Source organism: Protopterus annectens, chromosome 2.part1 (assembly GCF_019279795.1).
Source record: "Protopterus annectens isolate FY-2018-M chromosome 2.part1, PAN1.0, whole genome shotgun sequence".
Classification (NCBI taxonomy): Eukaryota; Metazoa; Chordata; order Ceratodontiformes; family Protopteridae; genus Protopterus; species Protopterus annectens.
In genome coordinates this window covers 1,194,306,485-1,194,331,983 of record NC_056729.1, presented here as the reverse complement: position 1 = coordinate 1,194,331,983, position 25,499 = coordinate 1,194,306,485, and the positions used below count along the sequence as shown (strand labels likewise).

General features: G+C 38.1%; 1 protein-coding gene across 5 annotated transcripts in view; it reads right to left on the bottom strand.

The window, feature by feature from the left end:
- FBXO16 (F-box protein 16) overlaps window positions 1-25,499 on the bottom strand; it is an 872,321-nt gene that overhangs the window by 426,119 nt on the left and 420,703 nt on the right. For all 5 annotated transcript variants that reach the window (XM_044062723.1, XM_044062722.1, XM_044062721.1 and 2 more), the window contains one exon: window positions 10,739-10,904. In XM_044062723.1, coding sequence (XP_043918658.1) covers window positions 10,739-10,834 — 96 coding nt within the window. In that variant the 5' untranslated portion in view covers window positions 10,835-10,904. The remainder of the gene's footprint in view (window positions 1-10,738; window positions 10,905-25,499) is intronic.

Below are 25,499 nucleotides of genomic sequence, written 5' to 3'. Positions count from 1 at the left end.
TAGAAAAGGCTTTTGATTCTATTAGTTGGTCTTATCTACAAATAATTCTGATTGGTTTTGAATTCTCCTCAGATTTTGTCAACTTATTAATGAAAATTTATTGTGGGGCACCAGCTTATGTGAAAATCGGATCATGTCTATCCTCACCACCAGAAATCCTTAAAGGAACTAGACAAGGTTGTCCTTTGTCACAATTATTGTTTGCTCTTTCAATGGAACCTTTTGCTACATATATCAGAAACAAGCAAAATATAAAAGGCTTTCAAATTAATAAGGACTATTGTCCTAAGATACAATTTGCTGATATGTTGTTAATGTTGGGTGATACTCTTTGCATGATATTATAAAAAAGATCAACAAAAACCTAAGAGAGACTAGCCTGTTTAATTGGGAGAATGCTGTATTAGAATATTTGGGTGTCAGTATTAAGAGTACATGGTAAAAGTCTGTTAAACTAAACTACAATAATTCAATAACCACCAATAGTGAACTAATCAAAAGACGGAATGAAAATGTTCTTCACAATGGAGGATAGGCTCTCTTTAATTAAAATGATAATTTTACCTAAAATTTTGTTTTATATACAATCATTGACACCACCCCCTCCCAAAAACTTATTTAAAAAATTAGATTCCATGCTACTTAAATTTTCATGGTTCCCTTTAAAACCTAGGATTGTATATAAATGACACATTATAGCTTGAAACAGTAATGGGATAGCATTCCCTAGCTTAGATCTTTATTCCAGATCAGTTATAATTAATGTAATATTATATTGGATCACACTAACCTATATATTTGGCTGGAAAACAATACATGAGATTCATATAACTGATGTCAGAACTATAGAAAATCAATTTAAAGAACAATATGGAATAAGTAGAGTTCATTTGCTTTTACGTTAATTGTATTTATTTAATAAGAAGTTTGATCATTTTTCTTATGGCATTAATCAAATATTCAATAACTTTAAAAAATATAATTGATTGTAATTACAACATTAAACAATTTCTATTTCTTATATTCCCTATAGCATATTCCCCTGATTGCCTAGATTCATTTAACATCAATGCGATGCAAAAATTAAAGGAAAATAACTTGATATTCTGGCATCAGTTTATTGAAAATCTTCTTCTTCTTCTTTCGGCTGCTCCCATCAGGGGTCGCCACAGCAGATGAACTGTTTCCATGTCTTCCTGTCCTCAGCATCTTGCTCTGTCACACCAACCACCTGCATGTCCTCTCTCACCACATCCATAAACCTTATCATAGGCCTTCCTCTTTTCCTGTTACCTGGCAGCTTCATCCTTAGCATCTTTTTCCCAATATACTCTGCATCCCTCCTCAGCACATGTCCAAACCAACGTAATCATGCCTCTCTGGCTTTGTCTCCAAACCTTCCAACCTGGGCTGACCCTCTAATGTACATATTCCTAATCCTGTCCATCCTCATCACACCCATTGCAAATCTTAACATCTTCAACTCTGCCACGCCAAGCTCTGACTCTTGCCTTTTTGTCAGTGCCGCTGTCTCCAACCCATATAACATAGCTGGTCTCACTACCCTCTTGTAGACCTTTCCTTTCACTCTTACTGGTACTCGTCTGTCACAAATCACTTCTGACACTCTTCTCCACCCACTCCATCCTGCCTGTACTCTCTTCTTCACCTCAATTCCACACTCACCATTACTCAGAATTGTTGATCCCAAGTATTTAAACTCATCCACCTTCACCACCTCTACTCCCTGCATCCTCACCATTTCTCTATCCTCCCTATCATTCACACACATATATTCTGTCTTAGTCCTGCTGACCTTCATTCCTCTTCTCTCTAGAGCATATCTCCACCTCTCCAGGGTCTCTTCTACCTGTTCCCTGCTCTCACTACAGATCACAATGTCATCTGCAAACATCATAGTCCACGGGGACTCCTGTCTGATCTCGTCTGTCAACCTGTCCATCACCATTACAAATAAGAAAGGGCTCAGAGCTGAACCTTGATGTAATCCCACCTCCACCTTAAATGCATCCGTCACTCCCACCGCAGACCTCACCGCTGTCACACTACCCTCATACATATCCTGTACCACTCTTACATACTTCTCTGACACTCCCGACTTCCTCATACAATACCACAACTCCTCTCTAGGCACCCTGTCATATGCTTTCTCTAAATCCACAAAGACACAATGCAACTCCTTCTGACATTCTCTGTACTTCTCCATCAACACTCTCAAAGCAAACATCGCATCTGTAGTGCTCTTTCCTGGTATGAAACCATACTGCTGATCACTAATCATCACCTCCCTTCTTAACCTAGCTTCCACTATAGTTTATTGAAAATAAGAGTATTAAACTACTAAACTCTCTTTTGTGTAGTTTTGATAATAGTCAAGACAGTTGTTTGTTTATACACTCATAACGGCAGTTTATAGGAAACAAAATGAGAGTATCAATCAACATAGAGACTGAATCGATACCTAGCTTGATTCAGCTTTTTATTAGGTGTCTTGAAAAGACAGATAATCAAAAATTAAGTATCTCACCTATCTATAAGATACTAAGAGAAGACACTCAAGTTTGACTCAGATTTTTGGAATTACTATGGAGAACAAATATCTGATGAATCCAAAAAATTATTGAATTCTATGTATGTTACCTCTTCATTATATTGGAGATTGTATACATGGAAATTTAAGAATAGGAGTTTCTATACTCCACATGTTAGCATTGCCGCCTCACAGCAAGAGGTTCTCCGGTTCGATCCTCAGCTGGGGTGCCTTCTGTGCGGAGTCTGCATGTCCTCCCTGTGGTCGCATGTGTTTCCTCCGGATGGTCCGGTTTCCTCCCACATCTCAAAGACATCCTGTAGGTGGACTGGATACTAGGAGTGAGTGCGTGCATGTGTGTGCCTTCTGTGGAAGGTTGGGTGCTGGGCTGGCAACTCGATATCGTAAAACTCCACTGCCAATCATGAGTGGACAGGTGATCTGCTGTGGCGGCCCTAACTGGAAAAAAGCTGAAAGAAGAAGCTTCTATATTCACATAAAATAAATCTTATACTCAAAAACAGTGAAGGTATATGTTGGAAATGTGATGAATTACTAGAGGCCAACTGGGTTCACATGTTCATTGAACGTAGAAATGTCGTTCACAACTGGAAAGACTTCAGATATTTTGTAAATGCTTTATGGTCTGATAATTGTCATATTTCTAACTCACTAATCCTATTCAATGTTCCTACACCTAATGTAATACCTAAATCTCAGATTCAGTTACTCTGGTCAGTTCTTGCAATTGCCAGAAAAGTTATTACTTTGAACTGGAAAAGTAAACAAGATTTGATGTTTAAAGATTTTATTAATTTAGCAAAAATTGTTTGTAAAAAAGAACTGCAAATCATTTGCTATAGAACTCATAACATTACTCATAAAAAATAGCATGGCAAAAATTGGTAAACCTTTTGAACAAATAAAATGATTGTTTATCATGGATGAATGTAAATATTGTAAATAGTTTTGTTATTGTTTTATTGTATTTGTTATATATACATTTGTGTATGTTTATAACGAAAACAAAATAAAAATGTTTTTGGAAAAATAAAAACTGAAAAAAAACAAGGTTTGCAGTAGCTAAGGTTAGGCGGGAAAGCAAAGTACTATGGCTGGAAGACCTCTGTATGTACAAAATACTATTTAGAGGCTGCATTTCCTGAGCACCTGCAGTTTGGTGCCACCAATGGGGAATGAAATCAATGGAAAGTAAAATATACATTGACTTTTCCAGCTGCACTGAAGGTGTTTTTGACTGATGGAATGTTAACATTTACCAATGCAGACCAGATGGTAAAGCTGAAAGAGTTACCTATGTACTTGTTATATGGGCCCACAGAAAAGGGTTATATAACTATTGCTAACCTAAGAGATTTGGTGAGTTCAGTGGAAGTGGAAGATAAATGTGAATAACAGCATGAGCTGAATGAAAATGTGAAACTATTTAGGTGTACAACAATAGAAGCAAAATGGTCTGAGTGGATGACATCTCCACCTGAAAGCACAGCGATTTGTTAAAAGGTGGATGGGCTTATATACCAAGGAATGCTACAAGATAAAATACTTTTCAGGCAGTTATGTGGAATATGGCTGCAATTAACTTCAGGGATCAGATGTGGTTAGTATAAGTGATGCATGCCATGCTTATAGGGTTCAAGGAAGTTCTTTAATTACATCTTTTGCAGAACAACTCAAGAAAAATTAACAGTATGGGATAATGAATGCATGATGGTGTCTCTACTATAATAACACTAAAATGAAGGAGACTACTATTAATATGTATGAGTGAGATGGAAAATAGGTCTTATAATATGTTAAATATTAATTTCTGAATGCAGTGATCACAAATAAGGGGTCACCCTTGTGTTTGCAAATACTTTATGTTAAAACAAGAGAGAATTTACTTTTGAAGTATGCCCTATTTACCCAATCTGGGTTACAGTAGCTTTTTTAATAGTGAAAATGGTTCATACACATCCTGTTGTTTTGAATGCTACATATCATGTGGCATTACAAAATAAATGCATTTTTTCATTCTTTTTTCTTTATCGGGCACAATAATGCCTTATTTTAGACTGGTCATTTTAACAACTAAATTGTTTTTATTACATCTTCAGAGGTTCACACTGAGGTATTTATAGTGCCACAGTGATAATAAATGATGTTTAAGTTAACTGAAACATGCTGCAAGTTACAAATATTTGTTAACTTAAAGTAATATTTATGAAAATACTTGGTTGATGTTAAGTGGCAGAATTAAAATTTATCTGTGAGTTGGATCAGACTTGATAATTATCAAACAAGATCTTGCATATAAATAGATAGTTGGCTAAATAGGATATATGCTATACTTTCATTACATTTGGAAGGAAATCTATGGAGCAAAGGCATAAGCCAGTTTTTCACTCATTAAGAGATGGTTTAAAATATAGGTATTGGTAACTTCAAGTTATATTTAACTATAGTTAAATTATAATTAAGTTATATTTAAGTTAAGTTTGTGTCAGTTGAATACTACTACTACTACAGAGAGAGGATGTGCATAACAAATACGTTATCCAACGTTTAGAGATTAAGCTTCTGTTAAAATAATTCAGCAATTATACTTGTATTTATTCTGCAGATTTATATGTGCATATTAATGCTAAAGTGCCATCTAAAAGCTCAGCCATAACACTAGTTTATTTTGAGAATATATTAGTTACCCCCTTGAAAGAAGATTATTTCAACATATCGCAGGCACAAAGTTACAGTCTCTGTTTCCAACTGTCAAGTCTAATTTTGAAGGTATTTAGGGTGCTACTTTGTTTGAAGCATGGATGAAACTTACCCAAATGCATGGAATGGACTGGCTTATAAATCTATCACATCACTGTTGAAAGTGAGGTCTTTTCATGACTGTTAAGAATGTCATTCTGTGAAGGTGGATGAGGTTAAAAAGTAGAGCCTTTCTGTGCTCAAAAGACTAAACAGACATCACCCCTCAGGGGTCTATATTAACAAAGGATAGGGTTTTTAATCTTTTGGGGGGTGAAGAAGATTGTGCAGTCCAGAAATTTTCTTGGTCAGAAAAATATCGGTGTCTTTCAAGTTGTCCACAGTACTTTATGAAGTATATTCCAAACAGGGTATTTTATTTAAAGATCTGTCTAATAAGTGAAGATGCAAAGACTACATGACCTAGTGGCAAGATAGATCAGATAAGCAAAGAAGGACTTCTTAACCATAACTGAGACATGATAATAAGAAAAGATTTACTATATAGGTATCCAAGTTCTGGATAATTGTCTCTATTTTGAGAAGGGTAGCAGCAATGCAGTAAGAGGAGGAACTGACATCGTTCCTAAAGGTAACATTTTTGCCATTTAAGGTGAGCTAAGCTTTTATAATTGTTTACCCTATTTGTGATTATATTATTAAACTTATTTAATATTAGTTGATGTCGAGGTATGTAATGATCATGACAGACTACAACTGCTTATAGTTATACCTGAAATTTATGAAGTTTGGCTTCTGTAAGGTAGCCATCTAGAATAATCCAAGCTGCTATTTACTATTTTGAGTTGTAATGAAGAGATGGGGACATTTTATGAGAAAGATATAATAATAAAAATGGCGGATGATGGAGAGTTTAAATGAGTGAAGATGTCTGCAGTATGTGTGTGGAAAATACTAGTAGTACTGTATATTAGCGGACTGCAGAAGCTCTGATCACAGACTATTGTTTTCATAGTTTTGTTTGAGGAAGAGGTGGTTAGATATTTTCTAATACTGAATTTAGCTACTGAATATAAATATTCCTTTGAGTTGCATAAAGATGAAAACCCCTCTGCCCATGCTAGGATGTGGAGCATATTTAGGAATGCTACATATTAGTACTGAAATGTATGAGATTTAGTTGGAAAGGACAGCATTAAGTAAAGATTACGTCAACCATGTTTATTAGTTTCAAAAGTCAGACTTAAGAATGAAGTCTATACTAAAGTAGAAGTTTAGTGATTGGCGTTTACAGCCTTCTGGGCACAATACTAATGGAAAATAATATCAAGTATGCCATACCAACAGTGTTTATGCTGAAGGGTAGATTTGGTTGAATTCTGGATAGAATCAAGAGCATATTATGAAATGGCAAAACAAATATTGCTAAAAGAATGAACTGGTGATTGTGTGTAAAAGAATGGATGCAGATCTTCACCAGTACCTCATTATAAGGTATTCCTTGAGTGGATATGCTCGGACTTGGTGAGATTTACAAGGGCTGTTTAATTTGGTGGTATGCAGAATTCTATTAATAGTTATGGATATATGAGAATATATACTACAAAAATAGAATAAGGATGACTACAAGATGATATGTTGGAAGGAAAAGGATGTAGATTATAGGAGGATGTGGTTATGAAGACAAGTAGGTGTTTTTCAACATTATATTGTCTTAGAACAACAGGTTTGGTAGGATTCCACTAACCAAGAGGCTGTAAGAAAGTGGGAAGACAGCACTGTAACTACACAAATGATTTACATTCAGGAAATTAATATTATATGTAGACCTAGGAAGAAAGATGGCTGTAGAAAACGTATCCAGACAAATGACTGGAATTATATAGTAAGTGACTAAAATAGGATGGGAAGAAAGAATAACTGTCATTAGAGGAGGGGATTATTATTGACTACAGAGTAATTTTTTTATTTTTGTACAAGATGCCTCCATCTCAGTTATTTCACATTTAGGTTTGCTCTATATAATAAAGAAATGCATTTTAAAATTTTACCATAATATTGCCTTCCCAGTTTATGAGTAAAGATATCTATAAAAGGGGAATGCCCTAAGGTTAGAATGACATTTTTGTGAAGGTTGTATAAAGTATAAATTTACCCCAGTAGGGGTTATTATATCTCTATAAAGTATAAAACTACAATAGAAGAGATTATTATACTTATATCAGTCTGTAGTTAATGTTCTGAATGATACAGTTAGCTAGAAGAAAACAATGTCAATAAGTTTGCAATTGTAATTGTAAAATAAGACTGGATCCTAGCATGACAATTCAAGTATGTGTTTGCTTTTCATGGTTTTAAAATAGTTCAGCAAAAACACATGCTCTCTAACGATATGAGATACTGAGGACAAACTGCACACATATCCATTATATGGGCCATTTGTGTGTGTTAGTCTCCTTAACTCCAAAGGAGGAACTCCCCTCCCATCCTGAATTCAAGCACCAAAGTCTTCACTGCAAGACTTAAGGGACTGCACAACATGAGCTGACTGGGTGTGATCATACTCCAGACACTGAAATGTGGGACACTCAATACAAACACCTCAGGATATACTCCTCAAAATGGATGTAGAGGATGCAATTCCTGTGTTGTTTTTGTTATCAGCTGAAAAATGAGTGTGAAACTGACACTCTGATATTCAAGGGATATGCAAAACTTGTAAAGAATGCAAAGCTGTCTTGAGAATGGCCTTAGGAGTTGGCTTTGACTAGTATCTCATGTCCAGATCCCTCACCTTCTCTTGCTACTCCAGCACAGACAGTGAATCAACTTTAGGATTCCTCTACAGGATCCCCATTTTAAGCATCCTCCGCAGCCACCATCTTCGAGAAGTTCATGTAAACCTTAAGGTTCTCTCCTCATCCCCTTGGGGGGGGAGGTGATGAATCTGCATCACATCATGCTTCTTCCCAAACAGGGCAGAAAGTACTACTGTGGATCTTGGCTACTGAGCTTGTTACTGCAAGGAGACTTAGAATTTGTGCTTTAGGCACAGAACATGGGAATCTTCATGCAAAAAAAGTTAAGAATTACATCTAAACCCCAAATGACAGACAAAAAACTCGGGAGCCAAAGGGATGGATGTGCCTATTAACTTGGTATTCCATACAGCAACTTATGCCAGCTGTAAATGAGAGGCAATTCAAAATTATGTTAAGCAGGGGGTACCATAAGATGAAATTCTCCAACAGTTACCCACCACAGAATGAATCACAGTTCCTAGATAATTCAGGAAGTGCAAAATGCATTCATATAGACAATAAGTTTCATTCCTTATTCTTAAGTTGATATTTTTTAAACAGACATATATTGCCAAATATATAAAATGGGCTTTCAAAGAGCAATTTCATATAATAACTAGAGCATAGACAATTGCCACCAGAGTTACAGAAAATCAGAGTTACACCTGATTTGGACAACCACAAAGTCTTCTTCAGCTATTTCAGAAACCTAAGATGCAACAGCAGTGTTCTGAGTCAATACAAAACATCACATACTCATCCGCTGGGAACACAGCCAATATATTAGTGGAAATGCTCAGCTCAAACTTTACTTTATCTCCTCCTAACTATTCATAGCATATTACTATGACCATGACCGCCTCCCCCAGTCACTTCACAGCAAGTCCTAAGTGTTCTCCCCAAGGCCAAAACCACTAGCTCCATGAGCCCAGATATTATGCCAGGCCGTCTTCTTGTCAGCACCAAATACCATCTGGAAGGCTCACTACCACGTCTGTTCAATCTCAGCCTCCCTGCTGGATTTATGCTATGGATACAGAGAACTGCTGTAGTCATCCCACTACACAAGGGGAGACCTACTACTGATCCAAGAAACTATTGACCCGTAAGCCTCATCAGCCTCATCTGGAAGGGAATGAAGACCATTATTATGGCACCTATTTAACAAAGATACAGGCAATCTGCAAGCCCTGGACCCAAACCTGACTAACTTTTTTGAACAAGTCACCAAGGGATTAGAGTCAGTCAGACTGGCTTCTTATTGAAACTTTGGCACTCGTAATGCTTAAAAAAAAAATCAAAAAATGCTCTTCTACTTTAAACTTGTTTTTTGAAATGAGCAAGCCCCCCTGTACTTACTAATGAACACACACACACACACACACACACACACACACACACACACACACATATATATATATATATATATATATATTGTAGGGCACTAGATAGAATATAGAGTGTCCACACACCAAGTAGACTCATGTCATAATGACAAAGTCAAAAATATTGACATGATCTGCGCACGCTCCTTGGGTAATCGCTGAGCAGAATAAACCAAAGGCAATTGTTTTTACAAGGGGCCAGGCCCCTTTGAACTCCCTCCTTTAGGGGTGCGCCCCATCCCCCTTGATAGTTATAAATACTAACTCCGAGACTGCACAGTTTCTGAGGAAAGGAAATATTCCCCCACTCAGGACTGTCATCTCACATACCTGCCAACCACCTCTCTTTGTCCACTAAATGGTTTTGCTTTGCTGGGTGTCAGGTCACTGCCCATTGGATCCAGTGCCTGGCACCATACCAAACCTAAGAGTGCCATACCTCATAGAAAATGGAACATTCCAAGAAGTGACCATCTTGGACTTGATACATGAAAGTCTCTTTTTTCAACCATTTAGTCTCCCTACTTCAGCATTCACTCTAGTGGGTCCTGACATTTTAATTGGCTCCCAAGTCCTCCTTGATGTTGGTGAATCTAAGTATTAAGTCATGTTGATAGGTAGCTACAATCTGGGGTCTTGTGGTTAATTACAAATGGTCCACCAGATCAATAGCCTATTATTAACCTATGAACCTACTTTACTCTACTCCTTTAAAGGCATGCCCCTTAAAAAGGCCAGTAAGTACCAGTACTCAGTCTACATCTGTAATCTCTTCATATTATATCTGTTCAGCTTCTCATACTGTATAGTGATGAACCTATTTCATAAGAATGCTCCTATTAATTCATAGGTAACAGACCGTGTGATCCAAAACATCACCGTGTGATAAAAGTCATACATAAATTACTCTTCATTTTTTTTTCCAGGTGACTGCATGCAATTACATTTGATTTTATTTATCATGCATTGGTGCAAGAGGAGGAATACAACACACATCACAATCTGATCTGAGACATATTTTACCATGCTTTGAATTTATACAGAAACAAGCTGTTTATCATAGGTTGTAGTAAGTGAATGCTGTCAGCCAGACATATTCCAGCTTTACTGTAGTACTTTTCAGAATTTTCCAGTGTTAGTCTGCTAATACCACTAGCCAATCTGTGGATACCCAGGAAAAGCAGTGATTTACTACTGAGAGGGGTAAATAATAATACGCTTCAGTGCCACTAGTCAAGCTACACTTTCAGTCTCTGAAAGGTTTCTGTGAGCTGCCTTACCCTATCGTTTGTCAGCTGATGATTCAGGGGTGTCCATGTGCTCATTTTTGTCTGCATTTTGAGTCCATTCACATTTTTGGGAGGTCCAAAAGCCATATTGATAGTGTCTGCCCTGGCTTTAAGTCACTCAGTCGAACACTTCTTTCACTGTTACACTAGTTGTTTACTGCAATGGCAAAACAAAAGACAAACATAATGCAAAACTTTACTTTAAAATCTCTCTCAAAATATCTGGTAAGCACAGCAAAACTGCACTTAAAATTTATAAAACTACAACATTCTGATCAAATGCCATCTTCTATGGCTAAAAAGCCCAAACGCATTTAATTCATGGAGGATGTGTGAGTGCATATACATATATATATATATATATATATATATATATATACACATATATATATATATATATATATATATATATATATATATATATCTATATGTATATATATATATATATATATATATATATATATATATATATATATATATATAGATATATATATAGATATATTTATAGTGTAAGCCCAAAGAGACACTGGAAGCAAGATTATATAAATTTATTTTCAGAAGTCAAAATAAAACCAAAATCATAGTCCATTTGGCTTTGCAGATCCAAACACAATACCCATTATCTCATGTTATTTTATCCAGGATACCCAGTCTCTCCAGGACACAGACTGTCTTAAAACAAAAGTACAAGGCTGCAGTCTCTCCCAGGCCCTGCTTGCAGTTCCTGTAAACAAGTACCCCCACAAGGTACACTTCAAGGGCTGGCTCCAACAAGTCACTTACACTTAATCCTTCTAAGGTGTTTCAAATAATCCCCCAAGTGAGGAACTAATTTCCTGGTTTGCTTCTTTCAGGGAACATTTCTAAATACAACCTTGACAGTCAATTAAAACTTTTTTTTATCAAGATAAATCTGTAAGAATATTTTCCAGTGTGATGGATTTATTGGGGAGTAGGCTAGGGGAGCTAAAGTTCTCCCATTAGCAGTACCAGTGGCCAGGCTTACTTTCATATTGCTCAACCACTCTACTTTTCATGGAGTGCACTGATTATACACAACAATGAGGAATTTGCTTCACTGTGAGGAAGGATGGCTCCCCTTTAAGAACTCTCACTGGTTCAGCCTTACCATGGCAATCAGCCAGTGAGAAACTGACTTTCTGGGTATGTCCATCAAGCAAAAGAAGTCCAATCACTGCTTCTGCTGCTGGATCCTAAAGTTAAGCAGTTGTGAGCCATGATCATCATGTGGTTGACTTGTGTATTATGGGCCCTCACAAAATTCTGTATTCCAAGGAGGCTGATGCAAAACAAATTTGGCTGACAGCACACCTCTTAACCTTCTCATTTTTGGTTGAACATACTGAATTCTGGCTTAAAATAATGTAGCGTCATGAAATACCACTTGGCCCCTTTAAATAGTGATTTCTTGTTCGATTATCAGCTAGGCATAATAATGTTAAATTATTCAAAACTCACAGCCCTGTTACAGGAGGCAGGTTGAGCTAATAAATTCAAGCTTTGAATCAGAACCAAAGGAATCTGTTCAGTTATTACTATACAGAGCTTTAATTGTGCATCTTGGTTTCTTACAGCTGTCCACAGAACAATCAGAGAGAAGTTACGACTGGTGGGTGTAAGAAGCTTTTCCTTAAACTAGCTACAAAAACTATATATCTATCTGTTGAAAATCAAAAAGATTTTACATGTTGTGCAATATTATGACCCTCTGTGAACAGAATGTTGCTGGATTTGAAAGACAAAAGGCTCCACAAAAATCAGATTTATGTGAGTATTGTGAGCTTATGGGCCAGATTCAGTAACACATACACTAAGTGTACTTGGTATATATTCAAGAATATCCCTACCTCATTTTTTGTCCTTTCTAGTCACTCGGAAAGATTACACTAAGTATACATGTAGTTTACACTTTGTGGTAACTATTACGGACCCCTGTTGATATTTAAAGCTGCAAGCAAATCAATAGGAAAACTAAATTTAGGAGAAAGAAGTTGTGAGTTATGCCGGTGTTGTCTGTTCACTCAGAACGGTGTACACTTAGTGTAGGCGTTATTCAATCCCAGGGTGTATGTCTTGTTTAATCTGCTCACAATGAGTGTTGATGATCACTTCACCCAGTGTATATGATGCAGTACTAAGTGCAGAAAATATTCTTTATTATCACCTAGATGGGGATTCTTTGTAGTTTCATGTTTTTTATACATTATCTGCAATAATAAGTGTCAAAAGAAAATGAGTATTTGACATTTTTTAACAGTTAAGCAAAGTGAACACTGCTGCTACCTGCTGGTGGAAAAAATGATATAAGAAATGTGTTCTGATAGGTTTATTATTTTAGCGGTACTGTAAAAATAAATTTACCCCACATTTGTCATTTTTAAATTTATTATGTGTACCTCACGTCAGCTACTATCCAGTGCACACTACTTTATATGTTGAACTGAAACTCTAAGGTAGAATTTCTTTCTTCATATTATTATGAGACTTTATATAAAATGTAATATGTTGGTTGTGTTATTACCAAGTTATTACCTTTGGCTAAGCCTAATACCTAGTATTATGCATTCTGTTTATGCCTTTAACATCTGTATAAAATGTACTTACTTTCTGCAATTAAGGGTTCACAGCTTCATATGTGTATTTCTAAATATGCATAATGTTGTTGTTGCGTCTTTCGGCTTTTCCCGGTTAGGGGTCGCCACAGCGGAACTCCGGTCCGCTAATGATTGGTAGTTGATTTTTACGTGCCGAGTTACCAGCCCTGACACACAACCCTCAATGAAGGTACGCCCATTCACGCATGTCTCCACGCAGAAGACACTCTAGCTGATAATCGAACCGGACAGCGTCTTACTTGGAGGAGACAACGCTACCGCAGCACCACCACCGCAATATTTCTAAATATGCATAATATGAAAAGAAAAAGAGGTGGGGCTATCTAGTATTGAATGACTGCTGACATTTGTGTTTGGTAGCTCTCCTATCAATACCTGTTCTGGATCCATCACTAATTCCCACACTCCATAATGCACTACATTTAAAAGCACTCTGCACATTTCCCTTCCCACACTGCATACTGCTCTACACTTCAAGGCACCCTACATATTTTCCAGTCAACATGCGCGTGTGTGTGTGTGTGTGTGTGTGTGTGTGTGTGTGTGTGTGTGTGTGTGTGTGTATAAACACACACACACATATACATATACATGCATTTTTCTATATATAGGTTTACCATCAAATGACTGAAATGCATCTGTGCGAGTGATCATAACACAAAGTTAAATGTCACAATTTAGAATACTTTTTCTCCCAAATGTTGAACATGGTAAAATTGGTTTTCAACATTCAACATTTCCAGGAGTTGAGTGTGAGAACCCATTTGCCTTTTGGGACGTAGTACAGGAAGAGTATTTCGACACTGTATTTATGGCAAAGCGAACCCATTTGCTTTACTTGATGGTAAACTCTCTCTCTCTCTCTCTCTATATATATATATATATATATATATATATATATATATATATATATATATATATATATATATATATATGGGTTCCCTTCTGAAGCTCGAAATACTGAAATCTCGAATTTCAGTATCACAAGCCTAAGAAGACGAATCCACAGAACAGAGAAAGTTTAGAAGCGCGAAATTCAAAACCTCGAATACCGGAGGTTTTGAATTTTGCGTTTCTAAACTTCCACAATGGTCATGTATTCAGGTAAGTGTGTGTGTGTGTGTGTGTGTGTGTGTGTGTGTGTGTGTGTGTGTGTGTGTGTGTGTGTGTGTGTGTGTGTGTGTTAAGGGGTTTGGGTAGGGGCTGCAGTGTGTGTCAGTGTGTTTTGTTGCTGTGATGTGTGTGTGTGCGAGGAGAATGTAGTTTGTGTGGTGGTGTTTTGTGTGTGTTTGTATGTAGTGCGACCTCAGAATGAGAATATTTAAGTAGGGGGGTGTGGGAGATGCAGTAGTAGACAGTAGTAGACAGACTGTGTGTGTTTGTGTGGAGGATGGTGTGTGTGTGTGTGTGTGTGTGTGTGTGTGTGTGTGTGTGTGTGTGTGTGTGTAGTAAAACCGCAAAATTCAAAACCTCCAGTATTTGAGGTTTTCAATTTTCGTTGTAATGTGGATTCGGCTTCTTGGGCTCGATATACCGAAATTTGAGATTTCAGTATTTCGAGCTTCTGAAGTGAATTCATATATATATATATATATATATATATATATATATATATATATATATATATATATATATATATATATGGGAACACAATTCCGAAATCCAGAAAGATCAAATTTCATATGGCCAAGACCATATGATCGAACTTTCGGAATCCCGACATTGTGAACGGAGATCTGCATACAGTGCAAAATAGGAGATTTCCCTTTTCCTTGCTGTAGTGTGATCTCGGAGTTGGACTATTTAAGTAGCGGGGGTGTGGGGTTGTTTTTTTTTTTTTTGGATTTGTTTTGGAATTTTGATATTCCGAAAGATCGATTATATATCTATATATATATATATATATATATATATATATATATATATATATATGTGTGTATACACACACACACACACACACATACACACACACAAAACAGAAATATAAAATACATAATATAACCCATACACCCAGAAACCATATAGGTTCATAGGTGTGTACTAGGCTAATGGCCCTGGAGCCTTTACAAGCCTAGCAAATAGAAGCGCCCTGGCATCATGCCACAGCACGTTAGTTCCCTAGTGCCTCTATGGATCCACTTCGTGAGGTAGTTTGTCGGCTTTCCATCTGGTCCTAGCACAGCCTTGACTTACACCAGGTGAAGGAATCTAGCTTGTATTGTTTTGTGAAAGCATGTACAGAGTACCAAGCTGCTGCTTCTAGAGTACTTCTAGAGTGGCATAATGTTTATGATCTTCACCTCCCATGCACAAGGTACAAGGTTCGATCCTCACCTCCGGGCAATGCCTGTTTAAAGTTTGCATATTGTCCCTGTATCACTGTGACATTCATCCCACCTATGAAAAATATGCTGAGTATTTCCATCTCAAATTTACTAATGAATGGAGCTGCGGGAAGCAGCAGACTCTACATGCTGCCCTACGGGAAGAAGGGTTGTCTAGACCAATTGCATCTATAGATCACAGCATCTACTATGGTGCACAATATCCTCAAGATAGGAGACTATGGATTACAAACTGTGTGCCATGACAGGGATAGCCACTTGATGGTGTAAAATATGGCAGTAGATGATTTGCTCATGTCGACTAATGTCACCAAATGGGCATGGGTATTGCCAGTGATAAGTGGGTTGAGGACCTGGCCTACTCCGACCTACATGAGGGACTCATGCTAATGGCGGGAAGAGTTTATGTGTCCCTATTGGGCAGTGTGTGTCCGCCATAAAGCCCAGCATCCCGGGGACAATAAGCTACTGGCCGGCTGGTATCCAGGCGCCCAACTTGGGGTACCTAGGATAGCTCTGTTGAGTGAAGGCTGGACATAAAAAACAATAAACCTGCCAAACATGAACTAAAAATTGCTACACTTGATGTAGGTTCACTGACAGGATGGAGCCTGACAGCGGATAACGCGATGGTATGGAGGAGGCTAGACATCCACGAGACAAGATGGATAGTGCAGCAAAAAAAAAAAGTCTAGTACTCAGGAGGAGGATAGGCTAGAAATGGTGAGGAAGTGTGGTGAGAGAAAGGCTTCAGAAGGCAGTGAGGGATGTCATAAGAATTACTGACAGAAGCATGGCAATCAGACTCCAACCTAATGACTGGGCAATATTCATAATCTCAGCTTATGCCCCACAGCAGGGTTGTGATAGTGAGGAAAAGAGTGCATTGAAAACAGCAGTTGCAAGGCCTACTACATAAAGCAAGACAACATGAATTGGTGTTGATAATGGTGACTTGAATACACATATCGGGACAGACAGAACAGGATACAAGGATTGCCTGGGTCCATGTGGGTAGGGCAACAGGAATAAAGAAAGGCCATTCTATAATTCTGTCTGGTAAATGGCTTGACAGTAGCCAACACATGGTTCAGAAAGCAAGAAAGTCACAAGATCACACACAAGAATGGCCAACATGCAACTCAGGTAGACTTCCTCCTAGTAAGGAAAGGGCACTGGGGTAGAATTAGTGATTGCAAAGTCATCCCCAGTGAAACAACTGCCGCACAGCATAAACCACTGATTGCCACAATCAGCTACAAGCAGTGGCAGAGAAGGCTCTAAGGTCAACAGAGACCAGGCTGAACACCTGGAAGTTGACTGGAGAGAAAGTAAAACAGTTCAAGGAATTGCTCAGGCCTATAGCACTCCAAGAAAGAGGAGAAAATAGGTGGAATTGAAGAAGAACAGCAGTAGTAGTGGGGTTTAGAGAATGTTATTATAAAGAAAAGCTGTAATGTATATGAGTAAATGGAAAAATGTTAATATGCTTTGTTTTCTTTTCTGTTAATGTATGAATGTCCATGTTTTAAGTGATGCTTTAATATAGTGTTTAAAAAAAAACTTTTTGGTTCAAAAGTAGCAAGTGCTAGTTTCTCTAACCCAAAATTAAGATCCCAAGAAGGAGCAATCAATTTTCTTGGAGATCTCTTATATAATACCCTTTTTCCTGTTATCTTAATGTCATGTTTTTAATGTTAATGTATAGCTGTATTTCTCTTACTTTAATAATGTATCTTTTTTTGTATATTAATGTACATTGTATTTATGGAGGTTTTCTCCCCAGGACTCCTCTGAAAACAGGCTTATACCCAGACGGACTATCTCGGTAAATAAATAAATAAATACATTTTGATATGAAAATGCCTTGAAAGGATGATCGATGAGTAGACATTCTGAAATGGCTGACAAATGAGTTTTCATAGAGGAGTAGCACAGACCATAGGAAAATAACTCACACACATACTGTAAAATCAGAGAAACACTAGCCCTGAATGGGTTCTAGTTATTTTGATGGCACCAACTAGAAAACTTTTATCATTTGCTTATACATTATTTTCTAGTAGAAGGCATTCTTGCTTCCATTAATACCTGCTACATGTCTTCAGTAAGCAGATGCCTAAAAGGTATTAAAATCCTATCATCCAGAAAGGCAGCTGAACTTATTTGGGGATGGGATGTATCAAACACCCCTGTTCTTGTGTCAGTAAATCTAGCCTGTGAGGAAACTTGTAGTAACTGCCCATGGCCAATTCCAAATGAAGGGAGAACCATGCTGTCTGAGCCAAAATGGAGTCACCACAATGATCTTGGGAGATTCCTTCTGAATCTTCATTAATACCCTAGCTATCAGTGGAAAGGCAAACAGGAACATTTCTGTCCAAGGAACAGAAAAGGCTATCTGCCTTCCAGGCCTTCTTACATGGAGTCCTGGAGCAGAATTTTGCTAGCAGATTGTTCTAAAAGGAGGCAAAAAGGACTACTTGAAGAACTTCCCAAATATAGATCAATTCTTGGAAGACCCCTGATCTAGTTTCCATTCGTGGGGACCTGCCTTTGTCCTGCTCAGCTTGCTACCACACAATTTTGGTCCACCAAAATGTAGGAAGACTATAGACTGAGATTGTGCTGCAAAGTTATATCCCATGCTAGCATGGCTAGTTTGTGTATGGGACAAAATTTGGTTCCTCCTTCCTTGTTCATGCAGCAAATCAATATGGTATTGTCTGTAACAACACACTGTCCAGTTGTATCTGATCCAGAAAGGCAACAAAATCAGGTCCACACTGTAAAAAAATTTTAATAATACAAATAATTGTACAGCATTATAGGTTCATAGGTTGGTACTAGGCTATTGGCCCTACGGCCTATACAAGCCAAGCCATAACAATTCCCTGGTATTTCTTCCCATACTATTTACTTCCCTCGACCCCTGTCTAGCTGACGTGATCCCCGGGGTGAATTTCCTTTCTCCCATCCAATCATCAAGGCTCCTTTTGAAGAGGGCCAAAGAGGCGCTCTGCTTGACATGTATGGGCAGTCTATTCCAGAGTCTGGGGAGTCTCTGGGTTAGGAACGTATCCCTCCAGCATGTTTTGTTTATTGTGGTGACCAAATTTAGATCCCCGGAGCATGTGGCTCTGAGGGATTGGGATTTCTTTAGGTGTAGCATGTCCAACAGCTCTGGGTTTGACATGGCCTTGTATGTTAAGCACAGATTGCCTCGAAGTAGATGATATGTGACAGAGTATAGCTGGAGTTTTTTAAGGCGGTCAGCATAGGGCATCTGCTTTAGGCCTGTGATTGAGGTATTTCTGAGGCCTTTCCAGTTGTTGCAGATGTCTTGAGAGGTACATACCAAATGGGGCAGTGTATTCTATAATGGGTCTAATGAGGGATGGGTACAGTGGGACAATGACCTCCTTTTTTCTGGATGAAAATCCCTTAGTGATGAGGTGTGCCACGTAGAAGGATTTCCTGACTGCTGTGGCAATGTGGTTATTGAAGGTGAGACCACTGTCCACCTGTGTCCCTAAGTCTCTTATCCCACTTTCAGTGTTTAGTGTACTGCCACCTATGTGATAATTCATGGGTACATGTTTTTTCCCAAAGGGGATAACTATACATTTCTTGGCATTGAGCTTGAGCCCATGGCTCTGGCACCAAGCATCTGTTTCTGTAAGGCCCTTTTGTAGAGTATCCACATCATTTGGGGATTCAATAATGGCTCCCAGTTTGCAGTCATCTGTGAACTTTGTTAGCCAGAGTCCCTTAGTGTTGGCTTGTACTTCAGAGAAGTAGATGCCAAACAAGAGCGGTCCCAGGACTGAACCCTGAGGTACTCCACTTGTCACTTGTCTGGAGCTGGATTTGGAGTCAGCTACTTTTACAGTGTGGGTTCTGTCAGTAAGCCAGTTGGCAACCCATCGAGTGATGTAGGGATTAATGCCCATCTTAGTATGTTTATCTATGATTCCAGAGTGGGGGATGGTGTCAAAGGCCTTGGCGAGGTCCAGATAGGCTGTGTGGATTGCCTTACCCTCGTCCAAGGCTCTTGTGACTGATTCAAACAAGTCAATAAGGTTCAGGAGACAAGATTGGCCCTTCATGAACCCAAACTGGGTGGGGTCCAGTGTTTTAAGGTTGCCAATGTCTCTGTTTATAAGTTCCATGATAATACGTTCCATGGTGTTGCAGATCAGGCTCGTCAGACTGATGGGGCGGTAGTTCCCGGGATCCAAGGTGGATCCCCCCTTGTGGAGTGGGATAACTGTAGCTGTGCGTCACTCAGTGGGCACGAAGCCTGAGGTGAGGATATGATTAAACATGACACTTAGGTGAGGTGCCAGTTCATTTTGTAGTTCATGTAGTACACAGCCCAGGATGTCATCTGGTCCCATGGATGCTGTATTCTTAGCTTTGGAGAGTGCATTTTTTAACTGTGTGGCTGTTAATACCGGAATTTGGCAATCTTCAAATATTGAGATGGAACACTTAGGGGGTGAGAGGGGGATGAAGTTGGCACAGAATCGATCTGCCAGGATATTGGCAATATCCTTGGGATCAGTATATTTAATGCCATTCTGTTATAGCTCAGATCAGATCTGAGCATTGCCATTTAGATTCTTGACATAGTTATAGAATGCCTTCTGGTTGTCTTTGGAATCTTTGGCAATTTTATTTTCATAACTAGCTTTGGATGATTTTATGAGGAATCTCAGCTTCTTACTGAGGCTGGTAAGGGAGTTTTTTGCATCATGGGATTTTCCTCTTTTCTGCAACAGTTTTTTTCCTTTTGTTGTAAAGTTTGTTTATGTGCTTTCATCTTTTAACATAGACTTTGTCTTTTAACATAGACTTCTTAGAATCACCACTGCACAATTCACACACCAATAAATACCCTTCTCTTGATAAACATATGACAGTAACCAACCAATAACCACATGGCCTTAATTAAAAAATTAAAATTAAAAAATTAAAAACACAAATACTACCAAAATTTACAAAATTATTTTCAAACATTGTAAGACTTCAACCTCAAAACACAACTAACAGAAGTGTTGTCATTTAATTGGGGGGGGGTGGCATTTAACCTTAGCTGCCATCACAACTCCTTCTCCTTCTCCTCAACCCAGTCTTCCCCACAGCCCCCCTAGGATTTTTAACAATGTGTTCAACGACAAAAAACAAAAAATTGTGATCAGGATAAACCATCAAATGTTTGACAAAAGCATTTCCTGAATTTTTCTTCCTTATATGTACCACACGTTCGTATATTCGCTCTCTCAATTTTTTGGGGGTTTTACCTACATAAAAATGGTTACATTTCTGACAGGTAGCTACATACACCACACCCTGAGTATTACAGTCACCATAAAACTTAGCCTTAATTGTTCTGTTGTTAACCGCAACTTGGTCACCAACTAGAACATATTTACACTGGCTGCAAAAAACACATTTGTATGTCCCTGTTTTTTTATTACTATACAAGGACCCCACATTGTCAGAGTTCCGGTCTAAAAAAGTTTTTTATTGCTCTACCTATCCTAAAAACCATTACTGGTGTATCCCCCAATTTTGTTCATTACATTATTAAAACAGGAAAAAATTGTCCAGTTCTTTATCAAAATATTTCTAATATGGGATTCTTCTATTCAGTGTTCTGTAACAAAACAAGGTTGCGTTTGGTGGTCAAAATGTTTTGATTTTGAACCATTTCTGATACTGAATTCAGGGTAGATTTAATAAAGGGGGACAATCTCTCCCATTAACCCTTTTGTCAACCACCTCTGACATTACAGAGGAAATCATCCCCCTCGGGTATTCCCTTGCATGCAACATCTCACCCGATTTCTCACATTTTAACAAAACCATTGTGTTTAGAAACCATTCTGGCCAAAGAAATATATTGGCCTTTAACTAAACCATGTTTTTGATGCAAGGGGTGATTACTATCAAAATGCAACAAACTATTACAATAAGTTGGCTTTCTATAAATTGTACTGAACAGACACTTCTCATTGTAGTCTTTAGAAGGCCTAACATGAAGATAACTAATAGTGTCATAGTTGTAAAAATAGGTGAATTTTAAAAAGGAGGTTGTGCTGTTTAAATAGTTCATATAACCACTAATCTCACTTTCAGGTCTATCCTATACAATAAAAATATCATCCAAAAAAACAGAGCTATATCTTCCATGGCTTATAAGGAAATTTGTTGGTTAGCATTGTCACCTCACAGCAAGAGGTTCTCTGATTCAATTATTGGCTCAGGTGCCTTCTGGGAGGAGTCTGCATGTCCTCCCTGTGTTCATGTGGGTTTCCCCTGGTTACTTCAGTTTCCTTCCACATTCCAAAGACATGCATATGGAGAATTTCTAGCTGGTCCTCTGCTGAAAATGGTTTCTTTCCCAGTTGGACTTTCCCGGTTAACAAACATTAAAATAAACTAAATAAATAAAAATTATGGAAAAATGTAGATACCCTGTAGCCTACAATGGGCTATGACAGGGTTTGACCAATTTGTGAACACTCCTGGAGCAGTGGATAGCCTGAAGGGTGAAGCAGAAAATGGATAAAGGGATCCAGACACACAAAACCTTAACAAATGCCTGAAATCTGGATGAATAGGAATGTGAAGATAAGCATTTTTTAAATCTAAGGTTATCAAAAACTCAAATGATGAAGTACGTATAGCAGATTGTGAAGTGAAAACATTTTGAACTTGGGCTCTATCACATATTGTTTCAGGAAAGAATAACTAGAACTGGTCTCCAGGGATTTTCTTTCTTTGGCTCTAAAACATTCTTAAATGAAAACCTTCCCAAATAGGAAGGGGGAAACTGTTTCTATTACACCCTTAGACATGTGTTGTAGGACGGGAGGAAACAGAGAGGTGTGGTCTGACAGACATGGAATAATTCCCCAGAAAGGAGGAATTTCCTCCCACTGCCATCTGTAACTTTTCTGAATTAGACTAAGAACCCATTTGTCTGAAACAATCTGCTGCCAAAGACAATGAGAGAGAGAGAGAGAGAGAGGAAAACGGAGACTCACACATTCTTGAAGGAAAAAGGGCTAGCCAGGGTGGAAGGAGAGACAAGGACCTTTATATAGACATTCTGCCTTATTTGACTGCCCTTGTGCTAGGGAGGGCTCATGTTTTCTTTTTTGCAGCCTCGCGGACATTGTTTTCTAAACATCTGCTTACCAGCATCCTACCGTCACATTATTTTTGTTTCTTCCAAAACTGGACGATGGAGCAGAACATCCCTTGGAAAATTTAGAGAAGGAGGCTGAAGAATATGAGAGATTCCATGTTATCAGCTTACCTCTCTCATCACATTTTTGATGACCTCTGCAGCAGAAGGACCAAAAACTAAATCTCTATCCAAAGGAGAATTTAAAATCTAATTTTTAACATCTTCTGGGAAGTTCTGCTAATGCAGCCAGGCAAACCTCTTCAAGATAGTACCAGTGACAGCAGCCCTGGATTTAGTGTCTAGAGTCATATATATATATATATATATATATATATATACATATACATATACATATACATATACATATACATATATACATACACACACACACACACACATGGGTCTACTACACATGATCGAAATTTCATTTCACTGAAATTCATTTGACTGAGACCATAATATCGAAATTTCAAAATACTGACAACTCACTTGACTGAAACTCATAAGACTGAAACCTTAACATTAACAATGCTAAATTTCAACATGCTAACTTGTAAACTATAGACATGCATACTTACACCAATAACTAACCCTTTCCCGAACTAAAAAACTACTTACGTACCCCTCTTAACTGGGCGATATAAAACCAAACTAGGTGGGGGGGGAGGGTTATATATATATATACACTTTAAACAAAGGGTGGTGACCTGAGAAATGGAAGAAACTAAACCACACAAAGCAGATTTTTCCTCACAACAGAGGATTGCAGATAAAAACATCCTCATCCTGACACTTTCACAATCAGTCAGAATACACTAACATATCAGCCTGACAATTCAAAATTCTAAAAAAATTAAGTTGCAGAAGCATACACTTTTTCCCAGACTCATCAATTGTTTTAATATCCTTTTCTGAAGGTGAAGGATTAGAATTAACAAAATGATAGGCAGCAGCTGGATTACTTAAGCTATAGCTGCTGGGTCACGTCTGGGATGAATGTATAAAAACTTGAGACTGAGGAACTTTATACATTTCATCTGCTTTCAAGGTGCAGTAAGCTGGCTATCAGAGAAACATGGGCTCTGATAATGCATCATCCAATGCTGGTAGCACTGGCAGGATAGGTGAAGGTCCTGGGAATTCCAGCTGTAACAACTAATAGTATTTTCTGAGGGACTGAGAAACCTCAGTGTTCTCTCACTGAAAACATTGGCACATTTTGGAAATAATTTCTGAGAAAGTGAATCCCTCACAGGAAGATTCAGTACCATGCTCTCCTCTGAGTCTGAATCAGAAGTCATAGGAGAAAAACCTGCATCTGTCCCATCACATTGCTCTACAGATTAAATTCCTTAAATCTTTTCAGGAAAAAAGGAAGTCCTTTTTATTTTACCAGAAATCACCTGATAATAGTGGTCAGTAGTCTCTACAAGACCATGAACCATACTTAATAAACTACTCCTGTCCATTGAAACTGGAGCAGGAGAAGATACATGTTAAGATTTCTGTTTATTTTTGACAGGAAAATTGGGTGAAAGGTTTACCAATGGAAGCAACATCTTCCACAGGGAAGAACACAACATTCTGATTAAGCCCTTTCCCATACTGAGGGGATCCTAACAGCCACAGAGGGTGTGACTAACTTCTGGTCCATACTGGCTGTATGGACAACGCCAGATGGATAGGCAGAGAAGAGTGAGCTAAAGAACCAGCTTTGGCCACAGCAAAGTCACCCCCAACTGTGGCTAGGGCAAACTGCTAGCCTGTTGTAGTGGCATAGACTGTTAGTTAACTTTCTTTTTATGGCTGGAAAATGAATCAACCAAGGGATTGGTATTTTGTTCCATAATCAAGCCAAAAGTGGCGCTGCTTTCCTGGGGAAGCTAAGCAGTACAAGCTGGTAAAAACAAAATGTTTTCTAAAGTAACTTTTTCCAAGTAAAATCACAATAAAAAGCAATTCAATATATTTTGCCAGCCCCTATCCCCAAAAAGTAAATTAAACACAGTTTCTTCATGGAAAAGGTAGTATGAAACAGGTTTTAACAACGTTTAAACTGACTAACAAAAGAACACTCCTGTTTAAAAGTACAGTAAATTTGAATGCCAGTGATCAAAAAATACTGTATCCTAGCTTAAAAAATATGTTCCTTAACAGGAAAGTAACTTTAAGCAATAAAAAATTCAATGTGGCATGTTTTTCTCCCAAAGAGAACTTACTTACCCAGCAACGGAACAGCAGAAGCTGACCATCGAGCCTTGAAAGCCCATACAGGAACATTTTCTTTGGGGGCAGGAAAGCTCTGAAGGGTTTGGGGTCTGAACCTGTCTTGTAATCAGCTTAGCTGAAGCTATCTAATGGTTTGGGTGCATGAAAGGTGCCTGAAGTTTTGATAGCTGGATGGCTATTATATCCTTAGCATGATATAACCCATATAGCTTAGGCTACCACAGCAGTGATCAATATGATAACCCAAGTCCTTTTTTACTGCTGGAACCATACTATTAACCTAATCAGCAGGTTCTGGATGCTTCTCAGTCATATCCAGACCTCCAATTCTTTTAAACCCC